At 59.9% G+C, this 15,764-nt stretch overlaps 1 protein-coding gene across 3 annotated transcripts in view; it reads left to right on the top strand.

Moving 5' to 3' along the window:
- Positions 1–15,445, top strand: part of B4GALNT4 (beta-1,4-N-acetyl-galactosaminyltransferase 4) — a 123,282-nt gene extending 107,837 nt beyond the window's left edge. For all 3 annotated transcript variants that reach the window (XM_039535638.1, XM_039535639.1, XM_039535637.1), the window contains exons 13-20: positions 447–529; positions 4,475–5,792; positions 6,211–6,518; positions 6,993–7,146; positions 8,712–8,784; positions 8,907–9,060; positions 12,324–12,450; positions 13,274–15,445. In XM_039535638.1, the coding sequence (XP_039391572.1) occupies positions 447–529; positions 4,475–5,792; positions 6,211–6,518; positions 6,993–7,146; positions 8,712–8,784; positions 8,907–9,060; positions 12,324–12,450; positions 13,274–13,388 (2,332 nt within the window). In that variant the 3' untranslated portion in view covers positions 13,389–15,445. The remainder of the gene's footprint in view (positions 1–446; positions 530–4,474; positions 5,793–6,210; positions 6,519–6,992; positions 7,147–8,711; positions 8,785–8,906; positions 9,061–12,323; positions 12,451–13,273) is intronic.
- Positions 15,446–15,764: the final 319 nt, after the last annotated feature.

Raw genomic sequence — 15,764 nt, 5'->3', positions numbered from 1 at the left:
CCTTCTTTCCCCGTGAGCCGGCTCAGGAAATGCCAGACCAGGGGCAGATGCCCACTTTGCATCAGCTCTGACCCTCCCTCCCCCGCATCCCCACAAGGTGCCTCGCCAGGAGCAGGGAAGCATGTTTCCTTTACCTACTAATTCGCAGCAAGAGATTGAGAGGAGAAATGTGGGGCCCACCCAGTGTCCGAGCAGCCCATCGCTCAAGGCTCGCAGCGGTGGGTGGGCAGATCAGCCCTCACCCCCGGGCCCTAGAATAAAACAAGTCTGGGGATCTCAGCTCTGGTCCTGCCAGGTGAGACGATATGGAACTAAAGAGGTGCCCTTGTTTGGTTTGGTTTGGTTTGGTTTGGTTTGGTTTGCCCTAGGCTGGGCCAGTGTCAGTGCAGCTGTGTGTGCGCATCTCGGCGACGTTGTGCTTTGCTTCTTTCCCCTCCCCCCACCAGGTTTGGCTTCTACAAGTACATGAAGATGGATGAGGAAGAGGAGGATCCTCGCCAGAGAGCCTTTCTCTTCCTGAACTCAGACAGTAAGCAGCCCTCGCACACCCAGCCGACGCCGCTTGCTCCGCTGCCCTCCCTCTCTCAGCAGCGTTCCGCCGCGCTAGTCTGTCCTGCCACCCGCTAGCAGGGATGGTGCTTCATGGCCTGGCACGCCCAGGCTCTGTGTGTCAGCGCTGAGCCCTGCTTGCTGAATTGGGCACCAGATGGGTGGTGGGGAAGAAGTTGCTAAGTCAGGCAGGGCGGGGGGTCACAACACTGAAAGGAAGGAGTGAGCCCACTCGGATGGTCAGTGACCCAGGGGCAAGGCCGGGTGGGAATGGAGGCTTCCTGCCTCTCTCCCAGCAATTCTGGATACTGGTGAATGAATCTGTTCTCCCATTTACTGATTGCTGCACCACTGAATCCCCTCGGATTCATGGCTTTGCCTTGCCAGCCTCCAAGTGCAGCTCACCCTGTACACTAGGGCCAGGATTCCCCCTTCCTGCCCCCTCGGGGCGCTCGGCTCTGTGCCCCCCAACACACCCCTGGCAGGATTCCCCCTCCCTGTCCTCTTGGGGCTCTTGGACCCGTGCCCCCCAACACACCCCTGGCAGGATTCCCCCTCCCTGCCCTCTTGGGGTGCTCGGCTTCGTGCCCCCAACGCACCCTTCGCGGGATTTCCCCTCCCTGCCCTCTCGGGGTGCTCTGCCCCATGCCCCCAACACACCCTTGGTGGGATTTGCCCTCCCCACCCCCTTGGGGCACTCAGACCTGCACCTCTGAGCATGCACCTCTGTGTCTTTGCGGCTGACTTTCCTAGCGTGCTCCTTGAGCTGGCGGTGAACCCCTATGTGGAGCTATTTACATCAGCCCACTGGAATCAATCAATGCAGCTGGAAAAGGGAGTTTCCTGCACGTGCCTCTGGGTCCCCTCCCCTCGGCTGCACCAAGGGCCTTTAGCTCGGTCTCAGCGGCCTGGCTGGGAGGGCATTGGGTTCCCATCTCATTGTGGGGAAAGTTGCACTGACAGCGCCACACTGATCTCCACCCATGAATGCGCACGACCCCTCCTGCACTGTGCTGGGTGTTCCCAAGAGCTCTCCCTCGTCTCCCACACGCGCATCCTCGGCACCCGGAAGGGAAAATCAGCGCCAGGCCAAAGCTGATTTCTGCTGAGACTTAATTGCCTTAAAACAGCATTAGTCAATTCTTTCCCCTCCAAGTCCCTTCATGAGTGCAGCGTGTTAATCAGAGTAGCTCAGAGCTTCGCTGCCCCTTTGACCTGCAGCCCTGGCTTCTCCAAAAGAGTTCACAGAAGAATTCCATGGCTGGGAACAGCACGAATCCTCCTGCCCAGCTTTCAGTGACATCATTTCATGCCAGAGGGCTGTGCCATGGTTAGGATTTATATACCATGGGGTGCCAGAGCCCTCCCACTCACCTGCCTCCTGAGCAGCAATCGACCGGAGGCTCTCCCCAAGGAGGAACTGTTCCTGTTCTGAACGAAGGCAGAAATGAGAAATGGGCACAGGATTGGATAGGAGGGAGGATGTCATCTGACTCTGCCGCCCATTTGCTGTCTGTCTTTGGGCCAATCATTGCACCTTTCAGGCTCAATTTGTCCACCGTAAAATGGAGATGATAATCCGTATCCCCGGGGCTAATTTGTTCATGTCTGCAGAGCGTTTCGGGATATACCAAGTGCTATAAAATGTAAACTCTTTGGGTGTGTCCACGTGGCAGCGAGTCTCCGAGCCCGAGTCTCCAGACTTTAGCGCGATGTCATTAAAAATAGCAGTGTAGATGTGCAGGCTTGGACTGGAGCCCAGGCTCTGATGCCCAGAGGGAGGAGCGGGTTTCAGAGCCTGAGCCAGGATGTCTACACTGCTGGTTGTAGCATCACCCGGGAGTCCTGCAAGTCCAAGTCTGTAGACCCAGGTTCTGAGACTCGCTGCTGTGGATTGGGTTTTTTTTCGCTATGTAGACAGTCCTGGCCTCAAAGGGGGTGTCCCTTTATCGTAGGGCTGAACAGTGCCCAGCACAGTGCGTCCCTGATCTCAACTGCAGTTTCTAGCTGGTACCATCATGCAAATTGTGAGCATAAGAAAAACCTTGGGGGGTAGTAGCAGCATTGTATTATCAAAGCTGGGGATGGCAAGGCAAATCCAGCTGTCATGTAAGTGCAGACTATAGTGGGTCTTACGCCAGGGCTGGATTTGGTCCAGTGTGCTTGTCTTAGCTATGTAACCACCGGTATAAATCAACACCCAGCACCTGTGAACTGCATCGTTTTATCCTTTGCTTTGTGTGTGTTGTGCCTCTGTTACTGTTTGATGCCTTTGTTTGTCCCTCCAGCTTGGCAAAAATGGAACCCTGAGGGAACTGTAAACCTCGCTCTTCCCATTTATAGAACGTCGCTAAGAGACTCATTGACTTTAATGCCAGAAGGGACCATCATGATCATCTAGTCTGACCTCCTGCAGATCACAGGCCACAGAACCTCACCCACCCACTCCTGCAATAGCCCCTAACCTCTGGCTGAGTTCCAGAAGTCCTCAAATCTTGATTTAAAGATTTCAAGTTACACACAATCCACCATTTATTCTAGTTCAAACTAGCAAGTGACCCACATGCCCGAAGCTGCAGAGGAAGGTACAACCCTGCCGCCCATGTCTCTGACAATCTGACCTGATGGAAAATTCCTTCCTGACCCCAAATATGGCGATCAGTTAGACCTGGAGCATGTGGGTGAGACCCACCAGCCAGACACCTGGGAAAGAATTCTCTGTAGTAACTCAGAGCCCGCCCCATCTAACCTTTCATGTATGCCCTTGGGGGGCGTGAGGGCTAGTTCATTACTGTGTGGAAACATCTTTCAGATCCTCTGTTGGAAAGACCAAAACACCATCGCAATTATTTAGTCCAGTAGCAAAATCAAGACTCTCTCTCTTGGTGATGGGGTTGAAACAAGGGAACAGAGCCAACACATCAGAGTTGCTGCCAGTCAATCCAAGAACCAGAGATTGATACCACTGACAAATGGACACAGTATTAGTTGTTGTTATGATTTTATTACTTGTCTGATGGGAGGCCCCACCTACACTCAGGTGTGCTGGGTGCTGTCCGTACACCTAGTGAGACAGTCCCTGCCCCAGTGAGCTTACTGTAAGCAGACCAGCCTGACAATCAAGGGTCCAATCCCAGATTCCTGGCTGCTCTGGCCATCCCAGTGTCACTTCCCTGGCTAATAAACCATCCCTGAATAATGCTAACAAATGAATAACACCTTGTTCTTCTCTAGCCCTGTTCAGCAGGAGATCTCAGAGTGCTTCCTGTTCTGTCATGTCTTCATCTCTGTGCGGTGGGGCAGTGCTATTGTCCCCATTGCACAGATGGGGAGCGGAGGCTAGGTAACATGCCCACGGTCACGCAGGGAGTCTGTGCCAGAGCAGGGAATTGCATGTGGGCCTCCCAAGCCTGAGGATAGTGCCGCAGCCGCTGGTCTCTCCTTCCTTGCCATCCCAAGAAGGGGCTGGATCCTGAGCTCCTTTGTCAGCCGACTGAAGCCCAGGGCTGCAGGGCATGGCGGGACATTAGGGCACAATCCCACCTGTGCAGGTAGCTAGGCAGGCACCCCCTGCCCCCCCCCCGGATTACGTTCTCACAAGAGCCCCCACAACGACCTGGATGTTGGACACTGGCTGCCGGGATTGGTGCCTCCCTGCAAGGGCTCCACTTGTTAAGACGCAGTAATAATGTGTCTGCTCTGGTAACTGGGTGGAGTTTGATGGCCTGTGAGGCGCCTGGGCTCAGACTGGCGGGCCTGGTGGTCCCTTCTGGCCTGAAATGCTCTGGCTGTGACCCACTGCTGGGGGTTAGCACACTGCAGTGGCCTGCACTTGGAGAATCCGAGCCCCAGGTGCCTTTTGAATTCAAACGCCTCTGGATCTCATCTGTTTCGCTGACCTACCTGAGGTGTGTTTGCTTTGCAGATTTCCTGGAAGAGGAGGAGGAAGGAGCAGACAGTCCCGAGCCCACGGACCCGCCTCCCAACGCCAAGGAGAAGAGCCCCAGGGGGCCGAGCCCACCCCTGGGCACTGGGACCAAAGCCAAAGGGCTCCGTCTGGCTGCAAGGGATTACGGGAGCGACGTAGACTACTACACTTTCCGCCACCAGCAACTGCCGGTTCATGAGGAGAGTGCCGCGCCAGGGCGGCCGCGAACCCGGGACGTACACAACGGGGCCAGCCCCAGCTCCGCAGCCACAGCCAGGGATTCCCAGGGCTATGAGAACACCCCCCCTTTACGAGAGCAGGCCCTGGTTCGGGGGCGCTCCCTCAGCTGGGCACGCAAGGAGCCAGAACAGGCGAACGCCGGGGAGGAAGATGAGCTGGGGCTGCTGGCGCCGTCAAGGCGGGGCAGTGTCCTGAGCCGCCAACCCCACCTCTCCGTGCCCCTCTTTGGGGGCAAAGCCAAGCCACAGGGCCCAAGCAGGCTCCTGGCGCCCATGGAGGAGAAGAAGGCCAAGAAGGAGACCAACAAGCCCCAAGAGAAAGTGTATGTGACCCGGCTGCAGCCTGGCAAGCGCAAGGCCCCAGTGCAGGAGGCCACCTTCCCCGGTGTCTTCCTCTACCCTAAGCCACTCAGGAGGGTGCACCTGAACTCAAGGGCCCCCCACAGGCGCTCCGCCCCCTCCACCAAGCTCCGCACCGTCCCCGGCCACAGGGCGCCCTGGCTCCCGGGCAACGGCTCCAGGGAGACGGATCCCTCCAAGCGGAAGAGCCCCAGGGCCAGCATCAGGAAGTGGGAGCAGCTATACAGGCACAAGGACCCCGAGGCTGTGGGCGAGCGGAGGGCACGGCCCAGCATACAGCTGCCACCAGCCGAGGGGCTGTTTGGCAAGGAGGCCCTGGAGGTCCCCACTGACACCCCAGCCAGGACCGTGGCAGTGGCAGCTCTGGATTACAACTCCTCGGAGGCAGCCCTGTCGGCCGGGGTGCGGGTGACGTCCTTCCTCAGGATGTCGGAGGTGACGGCATCACAGCAGGAGGCCCCGGGCAAGGCCCAGGAGGAGGAGGAGGAGGAGCTGTCGGACTACAGCTACGAGAACTCGGAGCTGCAGCCGAGCTGGCTGGAGGACTCCATCAACTGGCAGAGGACGTTCAGCGTCAGCTCGGTGGACTTCGAGCTCCTGCGCTCCGACTGGAACGACCTGCGCTGCAACGTCTCAGGCAACCTGCAGCTGAGCGAGAGCGAGGTGGTGGACGTGGTGGCCCAGTACATGGAGAAGCTCAACGAGAAGAATGGGGGGTAGGGAGAGAAATCGTGGCGCTAGGCCCAGGGCTGCCACCAGGGCCAGGGAGACCAGCAGGGCTAAGCTCTGTTCAGTCCTGCCCCCACCTGGGCAGGCAAGAGAGCAGGGTGGTCTTCATGGACATCCAGCCCTGGCTACACACACTCTACTCTCCCAACAGATCCTCAGCCCTGCACCTCCTGGGGCGAGGGGGGAATGCAGCCATAAGCTTCCCCACCCTGCTCTCCCACCCCACAGAGCCTGCCCTCTGGGAGGTGGGGGTGCTCTCCTGGCCTGGATGACGCCCCCCACTAGAAGGGTGGGAGCGGGGCTGCATGTTGTCCTTCAGCTAGCCAGGCTGTGGGGGGCAGGGTCCCTGGTGTGGGGTGCGGGCCTGGGCCTCGCCTGGGAAGGTGATAGTGTCCCTTCCCCCAGGATCTATACCCTGCTGCGCATCGTCAACGTGGAGAAGCGGCGAGACACGGCGCGGGGGAACCGCTACCTGCTGGAGCTGGAACTGCTGGAGCGGGGGCAGAGGACCGTGCGGCTCTCGGAGTACGTCTACGTCCTGCTGCACCAGAGCAGGCCGGCCGACAGCACCGAGGCCAACCCCGAGGGGCCCACGCCCGTGGCCACCGAGCCCCAGCCCAGCCCCTGGAGCCTGCTGTATGGGAAGCCCATCCTGTGCCGACCCCTGCGGCTCAGCTGGAGGCAGGATGTCATGGTGCACTTCGTGGTGCCAGGTGAGAGCGTAGCTGAGACCGCGGTGGGGGAAGGGGCATTATCTGCACCTCCTTCCAGGGACCAAAGGTCCCCCCCAAGCTGCCACCTGCACCAGGACCTCTGGGGTCATTCAAAACATTAGATGGAGGGTGGCTGGTGGTCTGGCTCTCAGCCCTGGGAACTGGGAGTGGATCCCTGGGGAAGGGATGGGGGTCTGGTTCTTAGCCCTAGGGCAGGGAGTAGATCCCTGTGAGGTGGCTGGGGTCTGGCTCTCAGCCCCGGGGTGGGGAGTGGATCCCTGGGGGGTGGCTGGGGGTCTGGCTCTCAGCCCCGGGGCAGGGAGTAGATCCCTGTGAGGTGGCTGGGGTCTGGCTCTCAGCCCCGGGGTGGGGAGTGGATCCCTGGGGGGTGGCTGGGGGTCTGGCTCTCAGCCCCGGGGCAGGGCATAGATCCCTGGGCCGCGCTGACCCTGATGGTGTCTGCTTGTGTGGCAGTGAAGAACCAGGCGCGCTGGGTTCAGCAGTTCATCACGGACATGGCCGGCCTGTACTGGGACACCAAGGATGCCAACTTCAATGTCATCCTGGTGGACTTTGAGAGTGAGGACATGGACGTGGAGAAGGCGCTGCAGGAAGCCCGGCTGCCTCGGTAACGGAGCAGGGAGCCCCAGAGCCCTTCCTTGCCGCTGTCCCTCCCCACCAGTGCCAGGCCCAGCACCTTCTCCCTGCCGGACCCCCAGCCCCACAAACAGGAGCCTGGGCCCAAAGTGAACCCTCCACTTCTGGCCTCATCTGTGGCAGACATGCCCAGCAAAGCCCTGCAGCAGCTGGGGAAGGGAGTCCCAGGCAGCACGGAGGTGACCTCTCTCCTCCCTCCCAGAGTCCTTGCACTGCCGGAGGAGCTGAGTGCAGAGCAGCAGCTTTGGTTCTGGTTTCCCTGGCGCTTGTGGAAGCCCGAGCCCCAGACGCTGTGTGTGTAACCGCACCCCGGGGGGCTATCGCCGAATGCCCTCACAATGAGCCCCCTCGTTTTACCCAGCCAACTGAGTCTGGACTGGCATCTAGCATCCCCGGCCGTGGCTGTGAGCCTGTTTCCCCCCACACACGCACACATGCTCTTCGTGCTGCTGCTGCTATTTGTGTCGCGGGGTGGCCAGAGGCCCCACTGAAGATCATGGTCACATTGTTTCAGGTGCCATCCAAACAGGCAGATAGACGCTGTCCCTGCCCCAGCGAGTCTGCAGGCTGGTGGCTTGCTGCTGTACTCATCTAAACTGTCACGCCTGACTCCGAGCCACTGCCCGCCCTTCTCCTGTGCCTTTAGCCCCAAGCATCTTGCACCACAGGACGCATTGCCATCAGCAGACCTGGCACTGCGATCCCCGCAACCCGGCTGTTTTTTCTGGAGACAGCGTCCCATAGGTGGAGTGTGCCCCCTGCTGAATGGCACTGGGATGGGCCATGACCGTGTTTACCCAAAGGACATGGGAGGGGACACCCCTGAACCTCTCCGAGTGTTGAGGGTCTGGTTGATCCAGAGGGATCTGCCCTGCAGACATACTGTGCCAGTGCGCAGCTGATGCTGCAGGTGATCTCGGAGCCAGGCAGGCTGCAAAGGGGCTAGCGGGCAAGAGGGGCCTTCGAGCTGGGGAGAGGAAGAGAGCCCTGGAGCTGCTAACAGTCTGTGTACAGAACCCCCGGCTGCCCTGCATGGCTCTCCACACCCCCAGCCCATCTCTGCGCTGTCCCTCTTTGGAAAGCCCCTGCTATGCGAAGCAGAGCCATGTCCCCAGCAGCGGTCAGGGGTGCGAGCCCCTCTGGCCATGAGTGTAACACAGTGCCCCCAGGTGGGGGATGGCACGGGGTCGTGGGGAGGGGGTTAACCTGGGACCTTTCAATCTAAAAGCAAGAGCCTTTGGTGCCTGAGCTAAAGAACCAGAAGGCTGTAATGGACTCTCAACCGCAGGTAGCCACTCGAGGGGGCAGAGAGTTGTACTGTGTTAGCCCGTGAAAGGCTTCCTGGAGCTCAGCTGGGTTCCCTTGGCTCAGTGGCCCCTGGTACCCTCCAGACGATTCCTCTCCTGCCTCAGTGTCCCCACCTGGAGACTCCCCATGGTCACTCAGCCCAGCAGTGCCCACTGAGCTCTGTCCCCACAAAGCCCCCAGCTTGGCTCCCCTCTCCTTGCTGCCGCTGACTGTCTGCGTTGTTCTCAGGTACCAGTACTTGAAGCGCACGGGGAACTTCGAGCGCTCGGCAGGGCTGCAGGCCGGGGTGGACTCCATCGAGGTGAGAGACGGTGGGAGGGCTCTGGCTCTCAGAGCCACTGGCCTTGTCCCATCCTGCCCCCAGGGGCTTGCCGTGGGCTGTGCCGCCTGGTCACGGCCTCTCTCTGCGCTTGGTTCCCTCAGGACGGGCGCAGCATCGTGTTCCTGTGTGACCTGCACATCCACTTCCCCCTCAACATCCTGGACAGCATCCGCAAGCACTGCGTGGAGGGCAAGCTGGCCTACGCGCCCATCGTCATGCGGCTGGGCTGCGGGAGCTCTCCGCGGGACCCCAACGGTAAAGCCCCCAGCGCACGGGTGCTCTCGCAGCGGGAAACGCGCTGGGCTTTCAAATGCAGGGAGCCAGCGCCCCAGGACGGGAGCCAGCGCCCCAGGATGGGAGCCGCTAATGGACTGAGGCCGCTAACGGTGCAGGCAGCGTGGCAGGGCTCCTCATGCAGCCACTCAGCGCTGTGCTGCTGAATCCTATTACATGAGCAACCTGCTGCTTCCTAAATTCTGTTCCAGGTCCAGGCCGGTTGCTTTAAGGAGCCGGGCTACACTGGTGTTAGAAACTCAGCATCTTCCCTGCTCCTCCTTAAACCTGCACGTCCTTCCCCACTGCGATTACGGCTGCGCCCCAAGGCTGGGGGTGGGGGGTGAGCAGGAATAATAACGCTGGGTGCTTCTTAAGGGAGGGTGGCGGACTGCTCCCAGAGCCTTAACTAAGCCTCACGCAGCCCCTGCAGGGAGGGTGTAGCGTCCCCCCTTCCAGTTACAGGGCGAGATCTGCTCAGGGCCTTACAGCGAGGCAGGAATTGAACCCAGGAGTCCTGACTACTGCTGTAACCCACCCAGCCCTGCCCCTCTAACTGGCTCTGACCTCCCCAGCACTGGATTGTGCTGTCGCCCAATGAATCTGGCCGGGGGAGGCTGCAGGTTTGTTCAGATACCGCTTTCATCAGTAGGATTTGCTGTCGCTTTTTCCCTTGTCCACCGCGTAGCTTAATCCAGCACATTGTGTTGTGAGAGGCGCACAGAGGCTGAGCAGCACTGTGACGGGGCACCCTCCACTCCCATCCTCTTTGCTCTCACCCAGAGACCTTCCCTTCAGAGAGACCATCGTGTCACTTATTTACAGTGCCTCTCCTCACCGCCTTCTACGTCCTCACGCAGCTGGACAGTCAGTCTTCCCAGGGGTGGGGGTGGGAAGAGGTCCACCCACACAGAGAGCTCCCTCTATCAGACCCAGCTTGCCCTGCCTTGCCTTCCTGGGCTCTTTTGTCCAGTCTCCTTGTTAATGGGCTAATTATCTTGTTAGCGGCTGGGTCCCAATCTGATCTGGTAATCAGCAACTCCTCACTCAGGCTGTCCCCAGGAGCCTAACTGGCTAACCAGTGACCAGAGTGCTCTGCCAGAACTCTGCCACAAGAACTAATCATCTTTATCTAGCACTGGACCCCCTAGATCTCACCGTGCTCTCCAGAGGAAGAGATCAGCCATCCATTTGACATATGGGGAAACCGAGGCACAGGGGGGTGTGGTGATGGGGATCACAGCCATGCCACTTGCTGGCTTTCAGGGCGTAATTCTAATGTACTAGCACGTTGCAGTGCTGGTATTATTTATATAGGCCCCGCTTCAGCAAGACCCCAGTGCAGGAGCTTTAAGCGCCCGAATGGTCTCACTGACGTCAGTGGCACTATTCATGTGCTTACGGTTAGGCATGTGCGTCAGCCCCGTGCTGATGGGGGGCTGCAGCGTGTGCTTTTATATGGAGGTTGAAGCCGCTCTCAGAACAGAAAAATGAATCCCAGTCCCAAAGAGCTCGGAGACAAGAGCCTCTGTTTGACTTCAGACTGTCTGCAAATCGGGCCCCTTTAAAGTGTCTCCCATCGGGCACCCCAAGTTACTAGCCCCTTCTGAAATTCCTGGCCTAAATGCAGAAGCAGGCCCAGCCCGGGCACCAGGGGTGGTCAGTGATGTGCAGAGACTCTCTGATCGGAGGTGTTCTTAGCGGTGATCTGGGGGAGGCAGTGGGGGCTGGGCGTACGTTGGAGGGGAGCTGTTCTGAGCAAAGGGGGTACCTTGGTGGGAGATGTGGAGTGAGCAGAGGAGACAAGGGGGGCAGTCCGGAGAGGGGCTGGGGCTGAGCTCGGGGAGCGGAGTGGGGGGTGAGTGGGGAGAGGGATGGAAGCAGTGCTATGGCGCACTCTGAAACTGTGGATGAGAAGCTGCCTTGACCGGACTGCGGGGCAGGGGGATTGAGCAGCCTGCGGGGTGGCTGGCAGCCTGTGTGTGCAGGGAGCCTGGCACTGGATCCCAACGTAGGGAGCAGCAGGTCAGCGGGTCAGTAGGCTGGAGCCGCACAGCAGCGCTGCCCGAGCACAAGCTTCCTCAGCCTATTTTGCCACTACGTTCCCAGGGAGCTGCCTGGGGGGCAGAGCTCCTCACCAGTAAATATCCCAGCTCCTCGAGGTTCTACCTTTCTCCTTCCCGCATGGTGCTGACCACCCCAGCTGCTCAGGGTGTGGCTGGAGGTGGTTTCCTCCGGAGCCTCCCCTGGAGAGCTAGCTGGAGCAGCGCTCTCCCTCCTCTGCCCCCCGCAGCACACCTGCCCTGCACCACTGGTTTGGTCCCATGCCATACGTTTGGCTGAGTGTGAGACGGCTCCTTTAAACTAGATCCCTCTGGCTCTCGGCGGCTGCTTTCCTGGGCTGCACTCTCAGGCGAGTGCCTGCACTGGGAGAGGGCCAGCTGGGCGTTTAGTGCATGAACAGCTTAGCCTTTCTCCTCCCACGGGGGCTGCAGGCACGTAGCAGTGCCACGCTGGATCCGACCCGAGGCCCATCCAGGTCAGCGTCCTGCCTCTGACAGGGCCCAGAGGAAGGTGCAGCAGCCCTGGAGTGAGCAGTTAGCTGAATGCCAGTACCTGCAATCTCAGGAGCTCGCGTGCGAGAATGGAGCCGCAGTCTCACCTTCTGGGGGACTGGTTCGCTCTATGGGGCTGGGAGCAGAAGCCTCCCCGTGCTTGTGTGCTGCTGTTGGTTTCCAGCAGAGGGCAGCATGGCTTCAAAGAATGGCAGAGCCCGGAGGGATCTCAGTGCCAGGGGCGGTGCCAGGGTTTCTGGCGCCCTAGGCAGAATTCGGGGGGCGGCATTTTGTGCGCTCCCCACAGGGCGCATGGGAGCTTCCGGTTCCGCTCCCGTCGCGCCGCCGAAGAAGGACCCTCTGCCGAAATGCCGCAGGTGACAGCAGCAGCCATTGAGCTGCTCAATTGCCTGCCGCTGTTTTCCGCGGCACGTCGGCAGAAGGTCCTTCCCCGGTGGCGCGGGAGCAGAACCGGAAGCTCCCATGCGCCCTGTGGGGAGCGCACAAAATGCCACCCCCCTGAATCCTGGCGCCCTAGGTGACCGCCTAGGGTCGCCTAATGGAAGCGCCGGCCCTGCTCAGTGCTACCGCCTGGCTGGGCTTTGGAGCAGCCCCGCTCCTTGCCCTGCCCTCCCCTCTTGCACGGAGCCCTGAGACCTAGCGAGTCACCTCTCTTTCCTCCTTTCTCAGGCTACTGGGAGGTGAACGGGTTCGGCCTCTTTGGGATCTACAAGTCGGACTTTGACCGCGTCGGGGGCATGAACACGGAGGAGTTCCGAGACCGCTGGGGCGGGGAGGACTGGGAGCTACTGGACAGGTACGGCTGGCGGGGCCTCCTGCCCAGTGCCTCTTCCCTGCCATGGGGAGCTGCGTGCTGCCTGGGCATGGATACTGGCTTGATGCCCTTCAGACACACATGGCTGATTCAGGGACCTGGCAGAGAAGATGCGGGGGGGGGGGGGGGAGGGGTTAACCCCACTGAGGCTCTGTGACTCTGAGTGGCTTTTTTATGGTACCACACAATCGGTGGCAGTGGGGGGGGGGGAGCTGGGCGTGAGCTCAGCTTGCCCTGTCCTGTGACCCAGTTTTCTCATACCTGGGTATAGAGCTTGGCATGGGCAGCAGTGGGTGCCAGGAGCAGCAGGCACACCAACAGGAGGGCTTGTGTGAAGCAAATCTGCTTGAAACATCTCCAGTACTTTTTTCCTTTAAAGGGGGGAGGGGGGAATGGATTTGTGCCCTCCTCTTTTTTCCCTCCATGCTGACATATAAATTACCCCAACAGTGGTGGGGAGGGCGCAGCAGCTGGAGACTTCGGAAAGGCCAAGTTAGGGCACCACTGGCTGTGTGAGAGGACTCCTTGGAGGTCTCAGAGATGGCCATTGTATTGAGTGGGGAGCGCTGACTATCAAAGAGAGCTTTCCTCCAACACGTTCCTGAGGTGTTTGAGGTCAATGGGTGTTAGCAAACACAGCCCCAAGGCAGCGCACTTGTGACAGTGAACAAAAGCCTCTTCCTCTCTGAGGGAACCAGGTTTTATCTGCCTTTGAGGAACGGGGGAAAAAAAACCCAGGGGCTTTGCTGTGGCTGCGCCCTCTTCACCGCGCTCTCCTAAGCTTTGTCTCCCTCTCCCCGCGCAGGGTCCTGCAGAGCGGGCTGGAGGTGGAACGCCTGCGCCTCAGGAACTTTTACCATTACTACCACTCCAAACGCGGCATGTGGAACTCCCGCAGCAAGAAGGCGCCCAAAGACTAGGTCCTGGGCCCTGCTGCCAGCCACGCCCAGGGCTCCTCCGCACGCCGGGGCAGGAGGAGGCTGTTCAGCAAAGCCAGCTGCCTCGGCTCTGCCACCTCGAGCCCGTGCAGAGGTGGGAGTCGTCTCCGGGCCGCTGGCGGTGCCTCTAGACACCGTGCTGGAGTGAGAGGCTGGAGATTTCTCCAGAGCTCTCTAAACAAACCGCAGTTACTTTGGGGGGAGGGGGGGAGGTTGTGATTTTTCTTAAGGCTTCTAATTTCTTAGTGAGAAACCAGTTTATTAACTCATTAGCACTGAGGGTCAGGGATCCTGTCAGAGGGAGGGAGCCAACCAGCCCCTCATGCTGCCCCCAGCCCCTCAGGGAGCGGGGTGGTAAAACGAGGCCTGGAGCCAGCCCCTGGAGAGGAGGTGGAGAAGGGGCTTATCAGCCTGGCAGCCGGGTTTCCCTCCTGGGCCTGGCGTCCCGGGGCCAGCCCCACTAAGCAACACTGGGGAGGTGCCCAGGTTCACAGGGTGTCACACTTGCTGTGCCCGTGCCACTGCTGCACCCCTTGTGGGCAGCGTGAGTCGCAGCGAGCTTCCATGCACCTCTCTTTGGCGTGGCCGGGAGAGGCCGAGCTCCCTGTTCCATAGCGGGGCCGGGAGGCGAATACACAGGCCACATGCTGTCCGTGCAGAGTCCCCTAGGGAGACGGGAACCTTGCTGGGTACTCGTTGGATGAACATACTGCGTGGAGGAGGTCTGGGGGCGGATCTGTGAGCAGGGCCTTGCCGCTTGCTGGCCCCATGCCCTGTCACACTCGGAAGAGGAGGAGTGAGCGATGGGGTTGGTATGATGCCAGCGCATCGTGGCTCACTGCCCCGTTACCTTCAGAGGTGGGTGCTGTGCCCTATGGGCCACAAGCTCTCTGGTCAGGAAATCCCCCAGCCCCAGATCTGCAGTCTAAAACCCAGGCGGCTCCTGAAGCCGTTGGTGAGGTGGGGCCGGGCAGAGCGGCTGATCCAGGCTCACTGTGCCTAGCTGCCCAGCAGTTGGGAGCTGTCCCACTCCTGGCTGGAGCCCAGATCCGCTCAATGGGCATCTCCTCATGAATTTGGCTGGCAGGGGCGTCCTCAGAGCACCCCACCCCCGGGGGCATTGTGGGGGATGAGCTATAAACTCATCTCTGTCCCCTTCTCTTCCCTTCCATCCACATCCGAAGGGCTCTTGTCCCACAGCTCAGCCCTTCTCGAGCTCAGTGAGACGCCGCGGTGCCTGCGGGTGAACCAGACAGTAGCTCAGGCGCAGGGCGGTGCTTCCTGGGCCTGGTAGCATTTGAGGGGGAAGGGAATGGGCTGGTAAATACGGTGCCCCGGAGAGATTCTCTGCCAAGCCATCCCACTGCCTTCGGCCTCCCTCCCGCTGCTGCTGCTGGCCCCTCTGTGTGGGGAAGGGAGGAGGGTAGTACATGGGGGGGAGAGGGTGACACCAGCACCACGAGTGGGCAGGGGGGGAGATCTGCTGTGGGCAAAAGAGGTGTTGGGGGGGAGGACACAGGGATGAAGCGCAGCCCCGGAGAGGCCGAACGCTGCTACTAATGTCTTACGCTGACGCGCCTCCCTCCCCTGTGTGGGGCTGTGGGGAGCAGCCAGCTGCCCAGCACAGGCTCACGGTTGTGGCAGGGTGGGACTGGCTGCGTGACACCTGCAGGACGCTTGTGTTGTTGACATTCCTGGTGCAGCCCCTAGGGAGGGCTGGTTGGAGCCCGCTCCCCCGGGGGCTGTGACGTCCCCCCTGGGGAGGGCCCGAGGCAGCAATCGGAGCAGGGAGGGCGAGCAACGTTTCCAAGCTAATTTCTGTGAAATTATGAGGTAGGAAGCTGTTTTCAGGAGGTTATGTCTGTTTTGTTTTTTATTATTAAAAAATAAAAGGAATGTCTTGGTTGGGATTTCCCTTCCGTCTCTGCTTCCTTCCTTTGCAAACGGACCAGGGGGTGGCAGGCGCTCAGCGCAGCGCAAAGCCGTCAGCTGCTGCTGCACAGCTAGACTATCAACTTCCAGCCACTCTCCCCAGCAAATACCAGCACGGGTAGCCTGCGTCATGGGCAGTTAGCAAGGCTTGAAGCCAGGACCTTAAACACCAGCACACAGCCTCCTGCTACTGGATCTAACAGGAGAAGCCCTGGCACCGGCAGCAGGCAGTTATCCTTGGCCATGTCACAAGGCGGTACCATAAGCCAGAAACCAGAGGCAGCCATGGCCCACGGGCCCAGGGATCTCTGTGTGAATTCCCAGGCACTGGGCAGCCATTGAAAACATGTACTGACCTCTGGTGCAGCAGATGGTTAGCACTCCGACACCAGGGGCTGGGCGCATTGCAAACACTGCTAGATTGGA

The sequence above is a fragment of the Mauremys reevesii genome, linkage group 4 (assembly GCF_016161935.1).
Source record: "Mauremys reevesii isolate NIE-2019 linkage group 4, ASM1616193v1, whole genome shotgun sequence".
Taxonomy (NCBI): Eukaryota; Metazoa; Chordata; order Testudines; family Geoemydidae; genus Mauremys; species Mauremys reevesii.
This window is presented reverse-complemented; position numbering and strand designations above follow the sequence as displayed.